This window comes from Cryptomeria japonica, chromosome 1 (assembly GCF_030272615.1).
Source record: "Cryptomeria japonica chromosome 1, Sugi_1.0, whole genome shotgun sequence".
Taxonomy (NCBI): domain Eukaryota; kingdom Viridiplantae; phylum Streptophyta; class Pinopsida; order Cupressales; family Cupressaceae; genus Cryptomeria; species Cryptomeria japonica.
In genome coordinates this window covers 660,067,766-660,094,039 of record NC_081405.1, presented here as the reverse complement: position 1 = coordinate 660,094,039, position 26,274 = coordinate 660,067,766, and the positions used below count along the sequence as shown (strand labels likewise).

Genomic DNA, 26,274 nt, shown 5'->3' with positions numbered 1-26,274 from the left:
ACAACCTTGCCTTAGCATAATCTCGGAGGGAAATTGTTGATTTTAAAAAAATCGCCCTGGTCCTTCAGTGAGGGACAGGAGCACTTTTGAGTTCTTGTGCAAATTCTTGATTACATTAATCTTCAAATTACCCTCCAGGCGTAGAATATCACCTTTCACTCCTTCTTGAGTCCTGGAAACAAAAATATTATTTCAAAATGTAAGGTAAATGGGCATATTTAGAAATTTCGCCTTGGTCCCTTGGAGAGGGACAGGAGCACTTTTGCCAATTGTCATCAAAATTCGCAAGTCTTGCATCTCAATTCCACCTTTAAGCATTTTAAACATCATTTCAAACTTGTGCCTTGGCCTCAATTTGTCCAAAATTGGCGAGAAAGGCTAGATAACATGTTTTTCGCCCTGTTCCCTTGGTGAGGGACGGGAGCACTTTTGCAATTTCAAGCCTATCCGTCCTTTGCTAGCTTTCCAAATTATCTTCAATGGGCTAATCATGTCTTCTTCCATTCATTTCAATCACAAACTTGCCTTGGCTTTGCAAGAAATTTGCACTTTTTAGAAAATCGCTCTGGACCCTTGGAGAGGGACAGGAGCACTTTTTGGAAAATCGCTTTGGACCCTTGGAGAGGCACAGGAGCACTTTTTACATCTTGGCATACTTCTTTGTTCTTTAAACCTCTCAATTGCATCTAAGGCATAAAACATCATTCGTCCTTCCCATCCAAGTCAAGTTTTGCCATAAAATATCAAACAAAGAGGAGAAACTTGAAAAAGCGCCATGGTCCTTCAGTGAGGGACAGGAGCACTTTTTGTCATTTGGGTTGATTTACTCCTTTGTGAACCGCTTAAATTATATTCAATGGACAAAACATGCTTCCCTTGACCTCTTTAAATCGTAAAATCACTTTAATCTTGCAAAAATAGTGCAATTTTGAAATTCAAGCTCCGGTGCTTCAGTGAGGGACAAGAGCACTTTTTGCCCTCTAAGCCAAATTGTCTCACTTTTCACCTCGAAATTCCTTTGCTAGGGAAGATTTCATCTTACTTCACGCTATGAATAAGAGTTAATGTCCAAAAAAGGTCTAAAATTGTGCATATAAAGAAAATCGCTCTGGTCCCTTAGTGAGGGACAGGAGCACTTTTGACCTTCTAGGCAAAAAATTCATCATTTCATTGTTTTTAATCAAGTCTGGATGCTTTATCATGTTCATTTCGTCCTCCACCATGCCTTTGATGTCTCAATTTGACCAAACAAGGCCAGGAATGACTCAAATAAGTCTTTTCGCCCTGGTCCCTTGGTGAGGGACAGGAGCACTTTTTCCTTTAACCTTCAAAATTCACCATTTTTGTGCCTTCAAAATCTTCAAAAGTATCAAGTCACGTTCGATCATCACTCCAGGAGACCCTGCACAAAACAAAATAGAAAAGTCAGTGACAAATATGCATTAAATAACATTTTCGCCTTGGTCCCCTGGTGAGGGACAGGAGCACTTTTGTCCTTTCTGGCTAATATATTCAAAATTCAAGTCTCCAAACACTCCACAAGGCAGAGTTAGGTCATCTTCAAGGCCAGGAATCAGTTAGCAAGCTCTCACAAAATAAGAAATTGCACTTAGAATGAAATTCGCCTTGAGCCTCTAGTGAAGGACAGGAGCACTTTCTCTGTTTCAGGCATCATCTTGCCTCCAAAATTTGATCAAAATTTACCTAGGCAAGAATATACAATTTCATCTTCAAAATGCTAACACTTAGACAAAATTTGAATTTTACCCCAAAAAACCCTGACTAGACCTAACCCGAGACCCATTTGACTTTCCTGACAAACTTACCTTATCGACTCAATCTCAATCCTCGGGAGGATGCTTAATAACTTTCAAAAATTTGACTGGACTCATCTTGAAAAACATTCGGAAGAAACCCCTAAGGTTTAGTCCTAGCCCAGATAGACAACTCACTCACTCAAAACCCTAAAAGCAGAGAGAAGAACAGGCGAAACAAAAGCGAAAAAGAGGGGGTCCCCATTTTAATGGGGCGATGTGTGAAATGGTCACAACAGAACCCCACTTTTTGCTTCACTTAGGTGTCTTAGTTGGGTTGTCTTCAAGCTTGGTGGTGGTTGTACTTGTTAACCTTTGCTTCTGAGGGGAGGTTGGTTTCGTTCAGTTGCAAAGTTGCTAGGATATCAATGTCGTCGTGTTGCAAAAGTTGTCAAGTTGGAGGGGTCTTGTTAGAGCGTTGGGGGTTGTGAGGAATGGATGATAGAACATATAGTGGTAGTTTGCTTAGGGTCGTGAGTTGCAAGATCATATTGTGTAGGACCTAGGGGGAGTGATCATGAAAATTTGTCCAAAGTAAAATTCAACCCCCCCTTGGTGCGTATAGATTTATGTAGGGTTTAGGGGGGTAAGTTGTGAATTGGTGTAAGTTGTGAGGATATCAACATCACCTTAGGGTCGTGAGTTGCAAGATCATATTGTGTAGGACCTAGGGGGAGCAATCATGAAAATTTGTCTAAAGTAAAATTCAACCCCCCCTTGGTGCGTATAGATTTATGTAGGGTTTAGGGGGGTAAGTTGTGAATTGGTGTTAGGACCTACCTCATGTTGTCATTTGAAAATTGACTAAGTGTTTGGTCAAGGTGGGTACTTTCATGTATAAATTAGTTTAGTTGAAGGCTAGATTTGTGCCCAGGATTTGATGTTTTGTCCCTGAACATGCCTCATTTGCACCCAGAATTTCATGTTTTGTCCGTGGACATGTCTAAATTGCACCTAGCAATTTGCTTCATCTAGAAATGCAATGATGTCTAGTCCCTATCATGACCTCAAATGCACCTTCATTAGTCCCTGGCACTATCTCAAATCCGCCTAGGATAGTCCTTGGACACATTGAAATTGCTTCCATCTTAAGTGTCCTTGGGCAACATGGATTTGCACCTAAGGTTTTTGTCCCTATCCACATCTAAAACCTGCCCTTCCTTGCATAGTCTTAAAGTGCACCTAAAAACGCCAATCATTTGTGCCTAGTCCTTGGACCCCCCTAATTCTCGCCTTGGATTTGGCCTTGTCTTTGAGTACCTCTCAGACTTGCCTTGCACATTTGTCCTTGTCCTTGCCACCCTTTCAAACCCACGTAGGAAGAGAATTAGGTAACATGATTGACTTAGCATAAGATGGGGACATGAGGAAATAATTCCAAGGAAATAATGACAAATCCAAGAGATTTCCATCCAAGAGTCCTTGAACAAAGCTAAATCCCGCTGAAGATTTGTCCTTGCATAAGATGAAATCCCACCTTTTGTTTTCCTTTTACAACATGGATTTGCACCTTACAAAGTCCAGTAGTATATCTCATTTGTGCTCAAGTTAGTCCCTAATAACATCTTAAATATTCTCTTCCTAGTCCTTGAACACATCTAAAATGTGCCCAACTTTGTCTTTAAGCACTATGAATTCCACGCTCTATTTGTCCTTGACTAAGGTGAAAACACACTATTACTTGTCCACGGACATATCTTAAACCTGCCTTGTTGTTCTTGACTACTATGGAAACCCGCCCAAGTCCTTGTGCAAAGGGGAGATATGCCTACTTGTGTTAGAACACGTGGAAATCACACACTACTTTGATTGTCATAGGAAATTCTTCAACATAAACTAAGTTTGCAAGATGTACAACTTTAATTGTCCTATTATCAATTCTTGCATTTTAATCCAAGGTTATTCTCTTTCTTTTTCAGGATTGATGGAATGAAGGAGGAACATTCAAGGCTTGCATTACAACATGAAGAGGAATATCTCAAGGAGTCGAGACATTATAACAAGGATCACAATGCAATGAGGGGGTTAAATATTGACAAGCAAAGGAAGGAACCAATTCAAAACAACATTGAGGCCTTTCAAGATTACATCAATACGCAAGGAGGCATCAAGGGAGAAACATCTCGATGAAGCAAATGTAAGGATCAACATAAAGAGGGATACCATTACAACTATCTTGAAATCCAAGATCCTAAGTCAAAGTTAGAGACATTCACAATGTCATCGAGATGATACTATGTCAAGGAAAATCAAGGATTATTTAGGATCAAAGTGAAGATGAGGATATCAAAGACACATTCTACGATTCAAGATCTACATCAAGGACATTCCACCTTTCAAAATGACGTGAAGATTCACATACTTAAGGCAATATGATATTCGAGAAGAGGAATTCCAAGGATGAAAAGGACATTGCAACATGAAGTCAAGAACTCCACCAAGGAATTCAAGTCCAAGACAAGGAATTGCAAGATCAAAGAGCATCAAAGAAGGGAATATTTCAAGATTCCAAGGTTGAGATTGGAAATGCATCAAAAGAAGGAAAATTCCCAAATAGGATGTGAAAGTGATGTGTTATCAAGGAATGGAGATAGTTTCAAAAGAGTTAATCAAAGTTATAAACTTGATCACTGAAGTGATGCAATTTGGGAATATGACTCATCGTCATCACATCAAGCAATTGGAAATGTTGAGCATGAAGAGATATCACTCAAGATGGAAGACTTTTTTGTGCTAATTTATAAAGGGTAAGTTGAGTTGGTGCTTAGTCATCACCAACCAATTAAATAATTCAAAGACAAGATGTCCAAGTTCAATCAACCTAACTCATCTTATGAGGTGGACAACTACACTTGTGACATGTGGCACTATATTGAATATTGTTCAATGTACCTACCCTCAATCTTCATTGGTCCACATTTAAAGGACATGTGTCCTAAGCATTGTAATTTTCTCATTGGTCGAAGGGAGTTAGTTATAAATAACCCTAATTAGGGTTTTATCATGTAATTTTGGCCATTGATCTTGAATCAATCAAAGCTCTTTAATTGCAATAGGCTGTCTATATAAGGCTCAATTCTCTCATTTGTAAGGGCTAATAGTGAATAGTTAGAGAATAGTTGTTAGATAGCAATTAGCAGTAGAGTAGGAAGAGGAAACTTGAAGTTGTTGCCAAGGCTTGTTGGAGTTAATACATGATTTTCGTTGAAGCATGGTGGATTTCTATGTGTTGTTTCTACATGTTGCATGGTTTCTTGTTACTTCTCTCAAGTTTAGATAAAGCTTCATTGATTATAATGGAGAAATGTGATGATATTTTGATGGAGTTCCAGTTCATACCATTTGAAATTTGTTGATTGAAAGTTATTGTGTATGGTTAGTCTGAACCTCATTAAGCACTAGTTTGATTGTGAATTTTACTTGAACTATGACAGTATTGGGTGTTTGAATGAATGTTCATGATATGAAAATCCTTCGTTATCTTTTGGAGATTGCATCAGTTTTGTGTAGTTGTTTTTGCATGGCGAAGCAAGGCTCGATTATGGAATCCTTCTATCAAAGCATCATCCTTTATCATCATTGTTCCTAGGATAAGATTAGATTTCTAAACCCTTTTCCCTTTTGTCTTTATTTTCCAAGTGAGTTTGGTAAGATTCTATGTTCCAGCACTATTCATGAAAACATAAGTGTCTTTGTGATTACCAGCAATATCACATCATACATGACTGCGTCTATCCACAACTTAAAGTCGATTGTTCGCATTGTAAACCTTGGAGTTCTTTCTTTTGATTATATTCTTTAGCATACGAGGTTTCTTTGTTCAAGAGAGGACATAATACTTGGTATTTTATTCTGTGTTCACGGTATCCTAAAAAACACATCAATAGGAAGGAACTAAGATACTTGAGCATCCCAATTTGCATTGCTTGAGGACAAGCAATTTTGTGAAGAGCGGACTTGTCATGTCCCATTTTTATAATAAATTAAATATCTTGGATAAATTGCTGAATTCAAATAAGATCATTTATATCTTGTAAGGCCTTCAGAGCTGACCTTGTTATGCAATGTTTAGTTTTTAAATTCTGGGCTCAAGTGCTTATTTAGGATTAGGCTGATGGTTTTGAAGAGTTGTTTTAATTTCTTTTGCCTCTAAAGCGAGGTGTGGGATTTTGGGCACCCAAGTTTGAGTTGCAACATATAAAACTTGCAATATTTCTATTTGAGTCTTGAGAAATCATCTCATCTTATGCCAATTTATCTATTAAAGCACTTTGTGTTCAAATTACTTTTGTGGACAAAAGCCATAGGAGATTGCAATTGGTGGATGAAAACCCATTGGTTATAGGTATTAGAGGACAAAACCCCTTTGGTACTTGAGGGTGATCTCATTTAGAGGTTACAACAGAGCTTCAAGGTGTAATGAAGTTCAAATAGTTTGGTTTTATGTGTGTTTGTAGGTTTAGATTTGTTGTTTGTGTTGCCAGTTTACTGTAGAGTCTGTTGTTGTTCCAAAATATTGTAGTGACTATCATAATAGTTGTTGAAACTAAGTAGCGTCGGTCAGATAAATGATTGAATGAGAGACTTCATTTATCTCTCATTCAATCATCTACCTTATCGATGTAATTACAAAACAAATGGTAGACTTTATGTTGATCAATCAGTTTGATTGAATAAACTTGTTATAATCATCTTCATATATATTTCACGATTTCAAGTATCGATTTGCATATATCGATACTTAAACAGAATATACAAACTTGCCATTAATCGTGTTATGATCATATTACTTATACCATGATCGTGTTCATATGTTTCAGATCAGATCGTATTAATATTGCATATCATAGTTATCGTGTATGATAACTATCACCGTTTTTGGTTATCGATCTGCACTTATAATAAACCGATTGTTATCGGGTTAATCAATAATCATTAGCATCTGAAATGACACCGATTGGTATTGGGTATAAACAAAGTTTGTTATTATTTGTTATGAAACCATCTACTTCATACGATCAAGACATGTCAAGAGACATGCCCGGTCAAGGCATGCCTTGATCAAAGGTTATTTACATATATATATGCCATTCGAGTGCTGTAGAAAGACATCGAAATCAATTAATGTTCTATACAGCGATCTGCAATACAAAGGAAATTAGGATCAGTAACCAGCAATAAAATATTGAATATATCTTCAAGTAAATATAGAAAGAAAGTCTTCTTAGAAAATAAAAGAGAGACAAAATGTATAATCTTTAGATTTTGAACATAAATTTGAATATCATTTACAATAGTTCTATTTGATGCAAGCACTTTAGAGTCATTTCGTGTAGTTTTAGTGTTGATTAGTTGCTAGTTTGTGTCACAATTTTGCTAAGATGTATGGAATTTCTGAAGTTTGATTGATGCAAGTTTTATGTCAAACTTGTTACCCAAACATTGGTGAAACTGATGAAACTTGTGGACATTTCAGTTAATGTTGGAAATAATTAGATGTATATCAAATGTCGTAATTTGCATAAGATCTTGCCGTGGTCTATTAATTTATTTAAATTGGTAAGATATTTCATCGGGGATATTACATATTTTCTCCAAAGATTGGAGATAAAATCAATTAAATTTAATTGCATTGTAACTAGCAATTATTTCATGAGGCCAAATATCTCAATTTGAAAGAATAATAAAGTACATTTAATTTTCTTATAACTGAAATAAAATAATGCAATAGGCCTTTTTCCACATGAGCATTACTATTCTGTAAACATGGTAAATACACTTCAAAATAAATTTAAATGCAATGCAAAAGATAAATTAAAGACATGCAAACGGCTCAACCATACTTAACAGGTTTTCATAACATATGGATTCTGAAATCGCCACCGATTCAGATCCAAGCTAACAAAAGAGTTCACAAGGGCTAAGAAGGGTGAGATGGCTAAACAAAATCCATGTCAACTTCTCCACATACCTACCATTGGTCTAAAATTCACTTTTTTTTGCACACCCAAGTCAAACATCAGACATACTTGCTCCACATAATGATAGTTGAAGAAACCTTATCTGACCAATGTGGTATAAATCATAACATGATATTTGATCATTGCATTTACTGTAAATCATCTGCACCTAGCATAATGCAGGAACAAATGCAAAATCAACAATAGCACATGTTGAAACATTGAAATGATTTAACATACACAAGCACATTTGCACCCCATAATGCATATTTAGGAAACCAATGCCAATATAAACCTCATTGGAAACACATTGATTGTCATACAAAGCATCTCCACAAGCATCCAGAATACACCATCGGAATACCTTGATTGCACACCAACATCACCAGAAAGTTCAGTGCAATGGCTCATAGCACATGGATCACATAATACACTGATAAAACACTCAATACATAATATATCATATGAATCAAAAAGCACACCAGAAAATTACAAGAGTCGGCATTACATCCGCTCCCACTATGTAAGAACCTTAAAAGGTCCTCAACTGAGACAATTGACGTTTAATTGAACCTGTTGCATTTCAAGTGTGTTCTTTGCAAATTTGTAACAACAAATATAATTTTGACAAACTTAAGCACAAAAAAGCAACTATAGGGAAACGCTAGAAATCAATTCTAATTCAGTAATAAACTGATCAAACCCTTATTGCATGTATTCAACCTTTATTTACCCTCAATACATAAACAGACAATAAAAGATAGGAACTGAAAAATACCAAGAATTTTGGAAACCCTTATTTCTTCCTTGCTGGTCATACACAGTCCATTATGACAGCATGCTATAACTCACTCCAGACTGACCCAAACAGCTTGCATGGTAGCTCAATGAATGACTCTAGGCTAGGCGCACCTTCTCCTTATTTTATTTATTTATTTGGATCCTTCCAACATGCAAATCGCAGCCCCTTAGGTGATTGGTGCTACTCCCCAGGCAGCCTTACAGCTATCAAAAATATCTTCTTTGGGTATCTTTGTTTCCTTGTTTGTTGCAGCAACAAAATACTGATAAATAACGGTACCTCTCTGACTAATAAGCACAAACTTGGTCCCTGAATGAAACCAACTGTAAGAGCAAGATCAATTGATATTTCACAGCTTCTGATGCTGTTGTACAAGAATCCCACGTTTCCCTGTACCGATACCTCTAATCACTGCAGAAGAATCTTCTGCTGAAACCCTTGGCCAAAACTCCTCTTAGAGCTCCAAACAAAAATATCAAAACTTAGCATAATGAAAAGAAGACCTAAAATCTTCTTTAATCTTCTCCATTTAGGGTTGGCGCGATTCCCAAGGAAGGTGCGATTTGGCCTTTAATGATGTTTTAACTTTTATTATTTATTTTTGACTATTGAAGTGTCAAAAATAAATCATCTTCCACTTAATATAAAAACTGGCCCCGTCTGATGAGAAATAGACCCTCACTTAAGTTATAACTTAAAGTGACTTTTAAAAAATTAAAACATTAAAGTTCGCCATTTAATATTTAATTAAAAATAATTAAATATTAATATCTCTCTAAGTATTCATCAGAAATGCCTGCCGTCTGAACTGGAGACTGCCAAACCATAATTTGTCCTTGCCCAACCTACTGGCTATAAATAGCAAGACTGCTAAAAATAGAAAGTATCTCAAACGGAGTCCTGGAGACCTCAAACGAAGACCAGACCTGGAGTGCTTTCTCTGAAGGTGGTGAATCAAACTCTGGAGGACCCTCTACCCAGCCTCATCAGCCTACGAGGGTCAGTGATAGGCTAATCTACTTAGCTGACAGATGTCAACTAGAAGGGGACATCACACACTAAGATCAAGGTTACCCTTGGAAGCCTGCAAAAACATAAGGACAAGGCACCCATGATACACAATCCTTTACAAACATAAGATATCTTAAAAGCGCAAACCTCTAGACCATCACTATGTCTAGGTCTCAAAATAGCAAAAGGGAAGGTCAAAATAGGTGTCAATGCTAATTCCTACGTGTCATTTGGTCTCACATATTGCTAGTGAAGGTGATTTGTTAGGGTTTTCCAAGCAACCCAAATTCTCATAGCAGTTTCAACCATAGTTACAAGACTCAGACTCGGCTCGGACTCGGCAAGCTGATTTTTGACTCGAACTTGGACTCGGTGCCTAGACTCGGCCAAGACTCGGCAAATTGGAAAACCCAAGAAATTCAAAGATTTTTAAGGGTTTAAAACCTGTTTCATGCATCCTTTATTAAATAAACCTTAAAGACACAATAATCTCATCAAATAGAAGCTACTTTGAACACATACACAAGTTTACATTCATCACATAAGTATAAACACAAATTTTAGCCTTGAGCTGAAGGAAATAAGCTAAACTAAAGAGCACATTAGAAATACAAAGTGTCAAATGTTTACAAAATTCATGGAATATGAAATCCATGTCACCAAATGTTCGAAACATATATCAACATAAAAGCTAGAGCCTAGAAGTCTAAGGCTCAAAGGAGCCAATATCATTGATCACTCGACCCCGCAACCGTCCTATGTGTGTGCCTAAGATAGGTCCTGGAACATTCTGCAGCCATGATCTCTGCCTGTGTCTCAGCCTTTACCTATGCTCAGCTAGCTATAGCAGTGACTAAGGATAACATATTTGCCTTGATAGTGACTAATCTAGTGGTATCTCAGTCTACAAATCTGTTTCAAGTACTTAGATGGTGCTTGTTTTCCATTTGGAGGTGCATTATAGTCCTATCGCTGCCTTAGAAGAGTTTGTTTCATGCCAAAACGGTGTTACATTGTTGTTGTTACTGACTGTCCACAAATCTGAGTTTGCATCAGGTCCGCAAATTCCAAATTAGCTACTCAATGAACATATTTTGGTGCTTTTAAAATTATTAGACAGTTGTTAAGTCATTTCATATTGTTATCTTCAAGTTTAGCACTGACAATGCTTCAAAAGTAATGTAAAAAAGCATTATGAATGAATGTGAAAACACTGTTCAAACTTATCAGAAAATAAGCTTAATCAATGTTGTCAAGAAAACTCTTTCTATTTGGCAAAATCTTTCAAAAAAAAAAATCAGGGGTTTACACTATAATATACCAAGAAAATATCAAATATTTTGTAACTATTCATTCTCTTCCAACTAATCAAAGAAAAATGACTTTTTAGGGCAAAAGAGAAAAGATATGCACCTTTTATTGCACTTAAAACTAAGACTTTTAAATTTTTTTTTTTGCTTTTTGTCATGTGCTGGCACAACAGAGTCCAGGGCTCGGTACTCGCGAGTTTGCCGAGTTTGACAGACTCGGTGAGTCTATGCAGACCCAACCAGACTCAGCTGAGTCCGAGTCTAGGGTTGCCTAGCCTCGGCAGAGGCGACCCGCCTTAGGACTCTGTGAGTCTTGCCAAGACTCGCAGAGTCTTGCAACTACTTCAACTTGAAGAATAAGTTCTTTGCTCTGCCAATTACATCACACATCTCAAATGGACCTTGACTTCCTTGAATTTGTTGGTCAACTAAGACTTAGTGCTGAAGAAAAAATTGCCATTAACCATCATTACCCACTAAATTTATGTCATGTCCCCATCTTTTTGATGCAATTCCCACATTGTATTTGTTGAATAAAGACACTTAAAAATTTCTAAGTGTCAAAAGTTAATAAGGGAAAAAGTAACTTTTTTAAAGTTACTTTATAAGCCTAAGTTTCTTTTTTTAATAAAGGCTTATGTTTTAATAAAGTGGCCCCTTTAATGTCAACACCACCCCTTTGATCAAATCACTTAAATGACATGGCATGGTGGGACTCTTGTCTTACTTTAAAAGCCTTTAAGCCTTTCAGCTATGTAGACCCGAAAGATGCCAAGGAAGATGCTTGTTTAGTTGGATATTCCATTTAGGGTTGTGCCACTCCTTGGAAAAGGTTATTAGACTTTTTGGAGGAGGGAATTGGCATTATGTTATTATTTTATTTTCTGATTTTTTCAGCTCTGCATTAGCAGCAGAAATTGCAGGTGTTTGGAGGATGTAAACCCTCAGATTTGCATTGGTAGTGGAGGTGTACCCACTAATTTGCCCACGTGGGACAAGGATGTGCCTTGTCTAGACCCAATGGGGGTCAATTTAGCAACAAAACCAGCCCAGCAATCACCATTAGGTATGAGATATCAGTTCCGAGCAGTTTTTCTTGAAATTGCAGCAAGTGTGGGTTTCATAATTGCAGCCGTACCATTCCAAGCAGTGCTGTACCATTCTAGAAGGCTGTGCATCAATTTAAAATTAAATGGAGGGTTCTAACTCCATTTCTTGTGCTTGATCTCATTGTTGGGATTAGAAAAGGTAGTGTGGAAGAAATCATAGTCAACTGACTAGATTTGTGATCAGGGTGAGCAAAACAGTGGGAAAAGAAGGTCAAAATTGTATAATTTTGCCTGGCAAAGGTTAGATTTCCAGCTGGTAATTGGGTTCTTGCCCAATTTGTTATTGGTAATTTATCTTATGGCAGAATAAGTAGATTGGATCCACTGATTTGCTCCTACACCATCCTTCTCAGCTTGTATCCATTTTCTGGATAGCAAACCAACCTCAAACCCTAGCACTGGATCCTTGGTATGTTTTTTGCTTGTACATGTGAATGTTATTTCACTTCTAGATGATTGTAATCTGCTGTCATATAAAAAATCAGAAGCTGATCTCTTGATTACATTTCTTTTTTATGTTGTTTTTTGTCATATGTTGCAAACCCCATCACCAAAAAACAACACAAAAGAAACAAACTCTTCTGCATCTTCTGTCTAGTCTCTAAGAACACCAAAAAGGCTCCAAAATATAGTTTATTAAATTAAAATTTAAACAGGGCAGCAAAAGACCTATTTAGGGATCTTTCAATTTACTATCGATTCTTGGAAAAATTCCGACTTGATTTTTATTATCTATGATTTGCAGACCTTCTTTGTTGGATGCCAGGGTGCAAAGCTCCCAAGAGCTACAAGAGGAAGCTCTCTCAAACCTTTTTGTCTGTCCCATGGAAAAATTTTGTGCAGCATCTCGTCTTTTTTGACCTGCTAGAAAGGAGAAAATAAAAGAAGAATAAAAAATATTCTCTACTGTGAGCTTTTTGTCTACCATCACAATTTCACTAACTAATAGCAGATCATAATTATTCCAAGCTTGGATATGTTTTCCAAATTTGTTCAATATCTGCTGCTATTGGCTGGCAATAAAGAGATGAACATGTGAAGGATACTTATATGCTGAACAATTTCATCTCGCCCTGAAAATTCCCACTTTTTGTTCAGCTAAAGTGGTGGCTCATCTTGGTCAATGAGGAAACACTCATTAATCTTCAATTATTACTGTTTTAGAAGCTTTAGTAAAGGTGTCCAAACATGATACACTGAACAGATTGCTGAGTTGGCTCGTGGATCATGGCTGAATGATCTGTGCAGTGCACACTAACTAATTGGCTGCCTCCTGGTAAGTAAATTCTTCTATTTTTCGTTGCTCTGTAGGACATCATGCAATTGAGAACTTCTTAGAAGCTTAAGGAAAGTTCCCCAAACAGGAAATAATAACTTGAACAGATTTTGAGTTAGTTTGTGGCTCAAGGCTGAATGGTTTGCAAAGGACATATAAACTAACTGCAGTCTCCCTGGTAAGTAGGTTCCTTTATTCTCCATTACTCTCTAGCAGGCTCATACAATTTGAAGCTCAAGGATGATATATACTTTTGTTCTCAATCTGAAAAATCAATATATTCTAAAGTTTGGAAAGGATAGATCATGAAACTGTTGTCAATGGCAAAAGGTGAACTGGGATACCTTTTTAGGTCTTTTCCTAACTGCAAGAAGTAGAGGTCCAAATAGCATATAGATGAAAAAGCCAACAAAATGTTTATAGATATTTTTTATTTAAGTCTTTATCTTATGCATGTTTCTGAATGGAAATACCATAGTTTGACAAGCATCTTCTGTAAAAATGACAGTGGTGAATGATCATGAAAGAAGTCGGGGTTCTCCTACAGCCACTACAGAAAGATCTGAGGCTGACAAACTTGTTGATAAGATGGAATTCAGTGAGCTGTGCAATGAATTTGAGTGTGTAAGTAGCCCTTCTGTAGAGGCTACAGCACGACAACTTGCTAGAGATATTCTAGAAATGCGTGAAGGTAACAGAGCATTGGGAACCTTTGCGATTTCTGTTAAATACAAGGTATTTTTTCTTTTATTATTTTTCTTGTAATGTCAAAAGACTTAGCTTTATCATACAGGCATAAGGTATTATTGAAGGAATTGGTGAGAGAAAAAAGTGAAATAAAGCATCAAAGGCCATTAAGTTCTTGCATAGGTTCTCATGCAATTAATCAAGTTTATAATGCAAACTTAGCACCTAAACTACAGCTAGTTGCAACAAAATGTATTCACTAATTAAATGAAATTAAACATGCAACCTGTATATTGATGTACTCCTATGAATGTAATGCATGAAAGTGTACAGCAATTATATTAAAACATTATTACAAATTTGCATGGCAAAAACCGTTATATGTTTGAATTATTAAAATAACCATTTTCTGGGGAAATCAACTAAATAGGTATGGTACTTGATCTATAAATTATTAAATTGATAAACAAAGCGGTTAATTTCCATTTGCTAATCTATTAATGGAATCTGCACATGAAATTTTATAGATGTAGGTAAATATAGTCTGAATGAGTGGCTTGCGTAGGTCCTTCATTATTGAATCAAGTAATCCAAGTGATAAACCAAATAAAAAATAAGAACTTGCAGTGTTGAATATATGGGACACAAGTTTAGTGCTCAAGCTAGGTGGTAAGGGGTCTTCTAGATCACACAGATTGTAAGTATAGCAATAATTAGAAAGCCTTTAATTTGTACTTATGCTTACTGCCGGGTCCTGTTCTGTATCCTCAGAGCAGACAGGACTTTTTATAGAATTCATTATATCGGTTTGTTAAATACTCTGTTAAATCAACCAAGCCTAATTCTATGTTCCTATTTTACCACATTAAATGTTACATCAAATTTTCTGGTAAACTTCTTTCCTTTTTATGCTAATTGGACACTATCTGGCTTTTGCAAGATTTTACGCAAGGTTGGGCTTAATACATAAATAGTACTTTTTATTCCTTTCACCATGCAGGTTTAGCTAGTATTGTGCAGATAAACTAGCTTGTTTACTTGTACTTCTGCCAATTCATGAGGCTTATCATTTATTTTCAACTTCAACAATGCTTGAATGTTTTTCATCTATTATTCCTCACGGCAAAAGCTTTAAATGTGTATGGTTTCTTTATGCAAGAGATGTATTTAAACCTGAGCAGGGAATCATCCTTTCAGAAAGAATGTTTTTCATATATTATTCCTCAGCTGAGCAGGGAATCATCCTTTCAGAAAGAATACCAACATATGGTGAAGGCAGGAAAAACATTATGTGTATGAATCACCAGGACCTTGTTTCCTGGGTAGAGTCCCTGTACAGCCAGAAACTTGAAATTGGCAACATCATGGATCCCAAGATCAGAAGTTGGTAAATTTGTAAAGTACTGCTCCCCAATATATTTGTATTTGGTTTGTGGCACATGATAAACTGATTGACTTCCTCTTTTAGCCTTCTTTCATTCAAGTGTAGCCAAGTATTTTTGTCAATATTGAATTCATATGGCAAACTTCTATGATCCATTAAGTCTGTCTTCTTTGCCTGTGTGTTCTCGAGGATACGAAGGAGTGTGGTATGCAGTTTGTTGGGCATAAAGATAAAATGGATCACATAAGCCTCATCAATAAAGTCCTGATTGATATTTATATCTGGATAACGTTCAAGAAAGTAGTTTCCAAGATGACATTCCACATGTTATAATGCTTCTTCTTGGTAAATGATTGAGAAAGGGTCATTGGAATCTGAACTAGAATTGGAGGTTATATCTTGAGATTGGAATTTATGCCATAACTTTGTGAATGTGAGTTTGATATTATTTAGTACAAAATTAAAGGAGATTTATATAACTGTTTAAGGTTTGATACTTGAATTCTAGAGTAATGACATGAAATTGAACCCATAGTTTGGCTTCTCAAACAAGTGCACTGGTAGTCTTTCACAACTTTAAATTCCCTTAGTAATCGTTGCAGTTACTCAAAAAACATGTGAAATCCATAATTTAAGGATACTTGTCCTTTTTGTCTTCTTGCAATGATTAGGTTGCATCTTAGAGAGATGTGAAATATTCTAATCGCTATTGAACCATGGATTTTGTTGGAAGCAAATCCCTAAAAGGTCCTAGGTGACAAATTTGTTTACTTGAGAAATCTTTCCCTGTTGTTCAAGAGAAGGACATTTCTACTGTAGTTGGAACTTGGATGGTGACATGAGATGCACAAATTGGATCTTTAACTCAATAGAGCACTCTTCTTTGCTTGAAGATGAGAATTTACCTCCAACAATCACTGGAAGTGAGCACTATCATCTTGATTCACCTATTAGATAAAAGTTGGGACAACACATTTATCTGGTAGGGGAAATAAACGTCTTTGTAGTTCAAAATCCTTAGGCATAACATCTTCTACATTCACTTTTCCTTTGGGAACAATTGTTGTTATTATCATCTCATTCTTGGAGCCTCCAATTTTAGCTGTTTTATCAGCGTAGTCTTCTTCAATTCCTTGACCGAACCTACAACTTGAGAAAGGTCAGGGACCAACATGGGATAGTGCATCCCCCTTCAAAGTGCAGCTTGAAGTCTATATCTCCTGTGATGATATATTGCACTCATGATGAATCATGGGGAATTGAAGGTTCTCATCTATCAAGATCTCTGCAATGATGCTATGGAATATTTTTATTTCACCTGGTTTCATCAATATTTCCCCTTCCCTTGTCACCCTTCTTGCTTTTCTTTGGCTTCTGTGGTGGACTAGGAATGGGGAAATCTGGTGTCACATCTGATTTTGTAGGGTTCCTCACCATTGTCACCACCATCACCATATTCTTTACCACCTGTAACAGGAAGTTTTATAAGAGATGTGGATAGGATGATTATTCTGTCCTTGTTAGTATAGGAGCTTGCATGTTCAGGGGCTTGATATCCTGAGTTTCCTTGCCTGGCTGGTAAACTAAACAATAGGTATTTGTTGGTAAAGGGAATGAGAATCAACTTAAGTAGTCTCAAGGACATAGAAATCTCTGAAGTCTTCTCCAATGGCACATGAACTAATTGGATCAAAAGCATTCCCCTGTTCTCTTTGAATCTGCTCTCACTGCTAGGGAGGTCCAGTCATTAATATGCTGCTCATTAATTGAGTTGGGCCTGATGGTGAAGGGTACTTCATTCTTTGTCTTTCATGATCTCTCCCACAGGTATCTCCCATCTCATAAATTTTCTCTCTACTCTTTATGTGTGGATACATGCCTAAAATTGTCTACCTGGATGAATAGATATTGTTTCATTTATTTTTCCTCTTGAATTATAGTTCTAATGGCCTTCTTCCATATTAAATCACAGTGTGTGGAGGTTAGTAGCAAGATCAACAAGCATCAACAAGCATCACCTTTTCTCTTGCATAATTAGTAATTGATCTGAATAGGGTACTTAATAGGAGATGGCCTTTTCCACATTTAATTGGAGACCTGCACCACGGCTATCTCACATGAAAATCCCATTATGAGGAGGAAATTAGGAACGTGCTTAGGTAATTTATAGGGCTTCCCAGAAAACCTAAAGGCGTGGATGTAAGAATAGGATTTGTGCTCGATAAACTAGCTAGCCTATGCTTGAATTGTTCTCATGCCTTCATTAGATAGGTGGAATGAAATTTCCTGCACAGGCAGATATAACTTGAAATATAAAACCATCACTGATTATTATAAAAATTCTTTTTTGCTAAAGTGAGGAATTTTAAGGGGGAAATTATAGAAACTATCTGCAAATATTTTGTCCATATTATTGAGAAATTAGAATTTAAATAAAAAATATCATGTAAGCTGCCACATAGAAATAGAAGTTCCTAAGCTGGTGGAGGAAAATCTTAGGCCCCTCTCCTAAACACCAGGTTAAGGTTTGCTTGCAGCCACATGTGCGGCACTTCTCTTTTATAGGGAAATATTCATAATTGTCTTGTAGCTGCATTTTTTTAATTCTCTGGAACTGTTTTCCAAGTAGAAATAGGAGGCCAAGCCCACTCCATGGGACCACATCCTAAATATGCTTTACTTTCACTTCCGCCTCTTTTCATGAGCATTTAGTTCAAACGAAATCCACTTTGAAAATGGAATTTTTCTTTTATTATTCAGTTCTAGATGGGGAGTGGGGATATAGACTGGCTTGAATTCTTCTCATACAAACTTTGCTTCCACTTGAAAATATTTTCAAATGTCACCTTGATTATTACAACCAAAAGTTACCACTCTAAATTGAGTACTTGAATTTATCATCATCGCACAAGATTTATGCATGCAATGAAAGCTATTTTAATAAGGAAATTTTAATTAGTAAATGAAGAATCCTTAGGGTTAGTCTAGGCTAATTCAATGAAATGTATACACAATCACAACTAACCTAGACTAAACATTAAAGATGAGCTAGAGCTAGACAAATTGCTGATACAAGTATTTACTATTTATAGTAAGGAAACAAGAAAGATGGGACCGGTTAACTCAATGACCAAAGAATGAAAGTCAAATGGACAAGACTTTGAAACTAGTGTACCTTGGGATAAAAAATGGTTGACAATTGACATAGTGATCAATATCAAAATATTCCTCGTTGCTCTTCTTTGGGTTGACTTTGCCCTACAAATATAGAATCATGATCGCAATTAGACTTTTGCCATCAGACATCAACTTTGATATGTTCTGTCTTCTATCCTTTGCACAATTTGTGATGATTGTCCAATCTCTTTGTGTGGAATTTAGAGATAGTAGTATTGATGAATACTATTGGGTTTGTTGTGCAATTGCATTAAAAGGGCACTTTGCCTTAATCAACAGTTTGGAAGAAACAAGATTGAAGATAATTTATAAGCCTTGAATTGCAAATTTATTACTTCTTTTTGAGCACAAAATTCAAATGCGTCGCCAATGATTTGCTTTTCTAGAATGAGAAGTGCATATTAATGTGAGTGATCTCCCAACAATTGTATGGTGCAAACAAATGTCAAGATCTATATTTACAAAATGCTTGCTTATTATATGATTTGATGGTGATTGGTGCCCACTGGCATCAAGAGGGGTTTTTGTCCCACCACAGTGCCATGGAGGCCAGCCCCCTCATGGACACATGGTTGTTGACCCCACCATCTAGTTTGAGTACATGCCTACCAACATGATAGAGGAATGTCCACAAAGATTTAGAAAACATATTGGGTTTTCATTCAACAAATCATCACCATGCACCACAGGGCTTGACCTTGAGACCTCGACTTTGCTACTAAGCAAGGCAACCATTATGCCAAAATCTCATATTGATGATGAATGGCACCCATCGGCATTAAGAGTGGGGTGTCTCACTAAAGTGCAAGTGTAGGCTAGCCCCCTTGTGGACACGTGGCTATTGGCCCCATGATTTGGTTCAGGTACACACCTTGTAGCATGACAAAGGAATTTTCGTTGAGATTTAGCCAACATACTTGGTTTTCATCTAGCAGGAACATTACATTGTAATGGGTTCTTCACTTTAAGGAGTGGCCAAAAATGGGTGGCTCTCTACCACAACAATGGGATTGAATGGGGGTATAGAGGGCTATTAGAATATTGTAATGTTTCTTAATGTCATCTTAGTTATCTATTTCTTAATGTCATCTTAGTTATCTATTTCTTAATGTCATCTTAGTTATCTTAGTTGTCTTTAGTTAGTTTCTATTTTCAGTTTTAGTTTACAATTGTTTCTTTTAGAAACATTGTCTCTTGTAAAATCTTTATATAGATCTCTTGCTCTATTGTTTAATAACATTGAATATTTTAACATGGTATCAGAGCAGGCCATTGGGATTTCATAAAATTTGACTAATTTTTTGAGAAAAAATCCGTAACCTCTTCTTATCTAGAATTTTTTCTAGAAATTTATTTTTTCGATTTTTTATAAATCGTTGGAGGGTTTGTTGAAATATTTGTAGAATTTCGTGGGCTCTTTTGGAGCTATAATTCAAAATTTTTGTGGGTTTGTGGACTTGTGTTTGTTGGCAATTTGGGTGTTGTGTTTGAAGATCATGGAGGTTTTCTTCTATTTTCTTGTGCCCACGGATTTCTGGCTTTTGTTCGCGACTGTGGTGTTTCAAATCTGCAAACCACATTTGTATTTTGCATCCTGCAACCTAGGGTTTCAGATCCTTTGTACTTGCAGTCCAAGGCTTCGTGGAGTCGAGCCTTGTTCGATGTCTTCATCTCCCTGCAACAATGCGACTAGGGTATGCAATCTGCCTCTTTGTTTGGTCATCTGGAGATGTTTTGATGGGTTCACAATTTTTTCCATTAAAAAATTATTGGTGGGTTTTTAATAAATTTTTTCCTTAAAAATTTATGATGGGTTTTAATAAACTTTTTCCCTTTAAAAATTTCTGATGGGTTTTAATAATTTTTTCCTTTAAAAATTCTGGGAGGGTTTTAATAATTTTTATTCTAAAATTTTTTTGTTGGGTTTTACCGTTTTTCCTCAAAACCGATGTTTTGTATTTTGATTTGTGCCTCGGATTTTTGGGTTTTTATCTGTGGGTTTTGATTGATTTTTCACCTCAAAAATTGTGCCTGGTCATCTATAATTCGCAATGTTTGTGTGGGATTTTGGGTTTTGCATGATTTTGTCCTCAAAAATCACGAGTACAGGGGTTCTTGTCTTACGGTTTTTACCATTTTTTCCAAAAAAATGATGTTTTGTAAACTTCAGTTTTTGCGTTTGGCAATTTTTTTCCTCAAAAATTGTGGCTTCTTGTAGTTTGTTTTGGGGTGTCATGCTCATCTGCAACAGTTTGTGGACGATTTGTGTTATCCAGAAGTTCTCCGGATTTTGGGAGGGTCAGTGACAGGCTCATCTCAATGACATGGTCAGTGGTAGGCTCATGTCACAGACAACCTTCTTTGTTTTTCTCTAGGTAGTTAGAAACTTAGAACGATGACCATTAAGGGAGGGTATTAGAATATTGTAATGTTTCTCTAATGGTCATCTTAGTTATCTTAGTCTTCTTTAGTTAGTTTCTATTTTCAGTTTTAGTTTACAATTGTTTCTTTTAGAAACATCGTCTCTTGTAAGATCTTTATATAGAGCTCTAGCTCTATTGTTTCATAACATTGAATATTTTAACAAGGGCTTCGTATCCTTTGATCTTATTTTTGCTAAGGGATGATTTTCTCTACAATTTGCTAGTTCATCTACTTGCTCTTGTGCCATAATATATGCTATCATTTACTCCAATGGCACTGGTACACAATGCTTTCCAAGGCAAGCTTTGATGCCTTGTCCAAGTATTCCACACAAATGGGCTTTCACCCAACTATATGAACTTGAATATTTAACATCACATTCTTGGCAAATCCAAATACACCCCCCACCACCTGGAACCAGTTGTATCATATCAACATACTTCCATAGAGGAGAAACTCAGATTTGTTTGAATTTAAGTCAGGTTGTGCAGCTAGAACTAGCTGCCATTATAATTCTTGTAGCAAGATAACTTATAAACAACACATTGAGAACAAATAAAATTTTTAAAACAAAAAATAGACATATAAAACCTAGCTCTTTTGACACATTTGTAGAAGAATAAAATAAATTTAAAAACAATTCAAAGAGTTTGTTGCATGTTTGTAAAACAAAAGAGGAGGAAATAAAATGAAATAAACTTACCTCTTTGCAAAAACATTCTTCTATGAATTTCTTGGCAGCCAATGGACATTTGTAAATACATGGGAATGACAATACAACTATTGTAGAACCTTCAAAGATCTATCTTCAACTCCCTTTGGAATGATATTTGTTTTTTGCAATAGAAATGAGCTAAAATTAACTTTTTGGGTGTTTGAAATGTTTTAGAAGAGATTTTTTGGATTTGAAATCCATTTTAGGGCGCTGTCAAAGCATGAAAAAATAAAAATAAAAACAAAAAGAAAATAAAAAAAGCCACAGGGAACTGATGGATTCACCCTAAGCTCACTTGGGTTCCCTTGGATCCTTCCTAGGTTCGTCCTAGATGAATCCAACCCCACAATCTCAAATCCTGCCCAAATCCATAGACAGATCAGATCCGATCATGGATCTGTTCCGAAACGGACGTGGATTCAATTGGTCTGTAGGTGGATCAAGTAACATTGGTGCAAACAAATGGCAAGACTTTTCTCTCAAGCCTCTTCAAAGGGGTTTTCAACTTGATACTTCACTAGGCTGCCATCACTAGTTTTCAACCTAGGGGAAACTTCTCCAAGCCATATTTTGACACTACAGACATCAATTGCTAGTTTTTAGTTTCTACTGGTGGGAAACATCTTGTAATAGTGAAAACAGATTTGATGCAGACTTGACATGACGTGATTGTGAGTTGAACAAATTAAGCTTTCAAAATATGTAGTGATTGAGGGTTAACAGGATGATAAAGTATATCAAAATTTTCTCGCTCATTTTCGAAGCTTACAAATTCAGCATCGAAGGAGAGATTACAATTGGGTAGCTGATGCTTTTAGCAATTTTAATCCGATTGATAGCATAAGCATAAAAAATGTTTGCCAATGACTCCCATAGAAAATCACTGTTTTAGATAATGCCGAGCATCACAGAGAGAGACCCTTTAATTTGATTTATAATTACTGGATTTAAATATTAGCCTTTTTAATGGATTATGGAAAAGACTGCTGTTAAACAAAGCATTTAAGGAATGTGGATGGCAGTGTGCGAGATTGATGATTTGTATATTGTCACCATCCATGCTGGTTGTCCATACAAGCAGAGGCCACCTAGAAGAGCAATAGAAACCCTGCGAATTCAGCTCTTAGGACAATTTCTCCTCAACAATATGAATTTCCAGAATCTAATGATGTAAGTTTTAGTAATTTCACATTCCATTGCTTAGGTCAGCAGCTATTGCAAATAATAATGTCAAGAGCTTATAAGATCAATTCCTTTTAACCTTCTAATTTTAGAGTATCAACACCCAAATATCAATTGAGGTGCAACAAAGAAAGAGTTTTTATATCCTTTTCAAAGCTATAAAAGGGTACTATTGTACGTGCAAGTGTTAAATATGTTGCATACAAGCCTCTGAGGACTTAACAAAGATTAAAAATAGGAAAGTTACAAAGCATGTTTTAGATGCAAAACAAAACTCAAGTGTCAATTATTGTTGAGGAGGATGAAGAAAATGCAACTCAAGTCTATAGCAATTGTGTAAAGAATGTGCATATTCCCTATTTCATGTCACCCTGCATTCATCCTTTTAACTCAAGAGATCAGGAAACTTAACCCTTCTTCTTAACTCTGCAATTCAAATATGAAATGTTTATACACAAGGAAAATAACCAAGCCTGCTGAATTGTTTTCTCATGCTTCTTTTCCGGTCACTTAGATGACCACCTCTCCACTCTGATCAAGCGTGCTATTTAAGGGATGGTTTAGAAGATGGATGAGAAGGAAGCTGATTTGGCACCTTTTCAGCAGTGGAAATCACTCCTCTTCACTCAAATCTAATGACAAAAGAAAAGCCAGGTGAATCTCTAAACTACCTCAAAACAGAACCAAAGCTTTATTGAACATCTTCTCTTGGAGAAAAGGGTCAAAATAAGTCTTGCTGATTGTAAAACAATAAAATTCTCAGTAAGGAGGCTTTAAAAGAAAACTGATCCTGAGATATCAGCTGACTCTTATGGTTTCTTATTTCAATTTCTGAGCTCTGTTTATCTGTAATTGTTTTGATCACCCTTTTGGGCTCTTATCCTACTGAAGTAATGTCTATACTTTAACAGGGGTTTTTGTAATATGTAGCTCTTTTCGGATATCATTACAAAATTTTCACTTTTATGATAAAAAAAGTATGCTATTATCTAGGGACTTAGTTGACATCAATTTCAACATAATAATCCTTTTAAATTTGTTCATTTGTTTCTAGGATCCGTTGAGATCTTTCACTGGTCGAGATAAGTACAAGAGACCGTCGTGGGCAAGAGGGGCTTTGGATCATCCTTATGTGGTATGTGGTAACATTTTTTTAATGGATGAAGCATATTTTGATGTCTTGATTTCCTTTGCAATTTGGACTTTTTATCTACATTTTTTCACTTTGACTTCTCTGCGTTTAAGCTTATTTCTTTCATGTCCTTTACTCACTAAAAATCTAATTGTTGCTAGCTTTGTTTACATAATGCTCAAATATTCAGATATTCTCCGGTTTTTAGTTACCTCTGAATATTTATGTAGCGTAGTTTATGCTTTTTCCTCAGGAAATTCTGAGGTCATTATTACATGGGGTTAATTAGCACATTATTTTCTTTTGTACTATTGTACTTATATTTTTTTGTTTTTTATGTTGTCTGTATCCTTTGTCTCAGTCAGTGCAAGAAATGACAATGCTGTCAACAAGTGTTTTGAACATCAAATGGACAATTCAGGGAAAATCTAAAATTTCAACGATATTTTCAGGAGATGTGATTCTGAGCATCAATTCATTATTCACATTGAATCAGATAAGTGGTCAAGTGATAGAACATCAAGAAGATTGGGATCTCTCTGCATCATCTGCCTCGGGACAAGCTTATTTCTGGGCATCTAGGTGGTTGTATGTCGCAGCTGAAGCTGGGAAGGATGTGCTTGAAGTGGCAAAGGATATAAAAAGTCCGTTTGATAAAGAAGAGGAAGATTCAAATATCTTTGCAGACCCATCTGGTGACCCAACAAAGGTAAAACTATTTTTTTCTATATTAATTGTATGTTTGTTTTGGATGTTTGTAACAGTTAATAATACATAAAAAAAGATAAAAATTGTTGCACTATCACACAAAATACTTTTAAACTGACACCTTTGTGTAGTTCCAACTTCTTTTCCTTTATTCTAATAATAAAATTTCATTTGGCTATGCAGTTCTTTCAAGTTGATAACAACCCACAAAGGGATGTTTACCAAGTTGGCCTCTTTTTGGCAGTTGTATACTTGGTTGTACAATTCCTAAAGTCAACTTTGTAAGAGCATGATTTTGTTCTTGCAATTCTTTGAATTGTGACGTATGCTTTGTGCTATATATTGTATATTAAGCTCTGTAAAATATAAATTAAGCATCGTTTGGTAGCACTCAGATAGGCTTCAAAGTTCATCTAAGGACATTTTAACTATAAGCTATCGTGTGATGTTTGTGATTATCTTCCTCTAACCAATAGAAATGTTGAAACTATACCATACCCTTCAAGAAAAGGGCACTATGTGCATACACTCTTGACAGTAATATTCACCCAGATATACATACTTATGTACTACAGAGGTTCTAGCCGTAATGAAAAGGCCCTGATACTAATGCATAGAGAGTTAAAACAAATGGCATTGGGGTACACTCAAAAATCAAGGATGAGACATAAAGTAATTAAAACTTATTAATCACTCCTTAAATGAAGAAATAAGTCATTCACATGACAGATGATTAACAATACAATAGATAGCATCTTGAAGGTTGTGCCGTTTTGCATGCTACATTAAGGTCTATTATTGATCCATATAAAGCATTCAAATACCTTTAATCACTAATTATATAATTAAATATGTCTTACTCCATGTTCCCATGCAGCTGCTTAAGTCATTTTTTGCGTGTTCCCAAGCAAATTTAAAATTGTGAAAAAATAATTTAGAATCTTTTGCTATTTTAGTGGAGCAGCTAAAATTTAGGAATCGGAAATAAGCAGCAATTGTACATTGCTTAATACCACATGGCTCCACAAATTTGTTTCTCTTTTTTTTAAACATTTTATTTCTATTTTTTTCTCAAAAATTTAAGTGCACAAATTATTACGAATATTATTAATGATAATTTTAAGATGTCTGCTTAAAAATAAGCAAAAGAATAAATACTCATGGGGCCACCAGCGCAACAAATATTTTCTAAAAAAGTTGAGCAGCAGCTACTAGCCAAAAAAAGTTGAGCAGCCATATGGGAACATGCTCTTAGATTGTAATAAAATAGTAAAGAGAGAGAAACATGGGAAGAGGGGGTTGATAGTTATTATGAAAGGATACCATGAAGAGGCATAAAGAGGTTATATAAGAAGTAGAATGTAGAATGTGATATAAGATGAAGAGCTAAAAGAGTAACATCTAATGAGGTGTATGGATTAAAAAGAGTAATATATAAGTTGTTTATATGCATTATGAGAGCAATGTAACTAGTGGAAACATTTTTAGAAAGCCCTTCTAAAGCAATCTTGTTTACATGATAAAAATTGATATCTAAGTTGCTTGTCATATATTAGCAACCTAATTACTCTAATTGTAAAATA

General features: G+C 35.9%; 1 protein-coding gene across 1 annotated transcript in view; it reads left to right on the top strand.

Moving 5' to 3' along the window:
- The window catches only part of LOC131050457 (uncharacterized), a 36,978-nt gene extending 11,777 nt beyond the window's left edge, over positions 1 to 25,201 (top strand). The window contains exons 2-5 of the mRNA XM_057984639.2: positions 13,791 to 14,017; positions 23,906 to 23,986; positions 24,345 to 24,692; positions 24,875 to 25,201. Coding sequence (XP_057840622.1) covers positions 13,791 to 14,017; positions 23,906 to 23,986; positions 24,345 to 24,692; positions 24,875 to 24,976 — 758 coding nt within the window. The 3' untranslated portion in view covers positions 24,977 to 25,201. The remainder of the gene's footprint in view (positions 1 to 13,790; positions 14,018 to 23,905; positions 23,987 to 24,344; positions 24,693 to 24,874) is intronic.
- Positions 25,202 to 26,274: the final 1,073 nt, after the last annotated feature.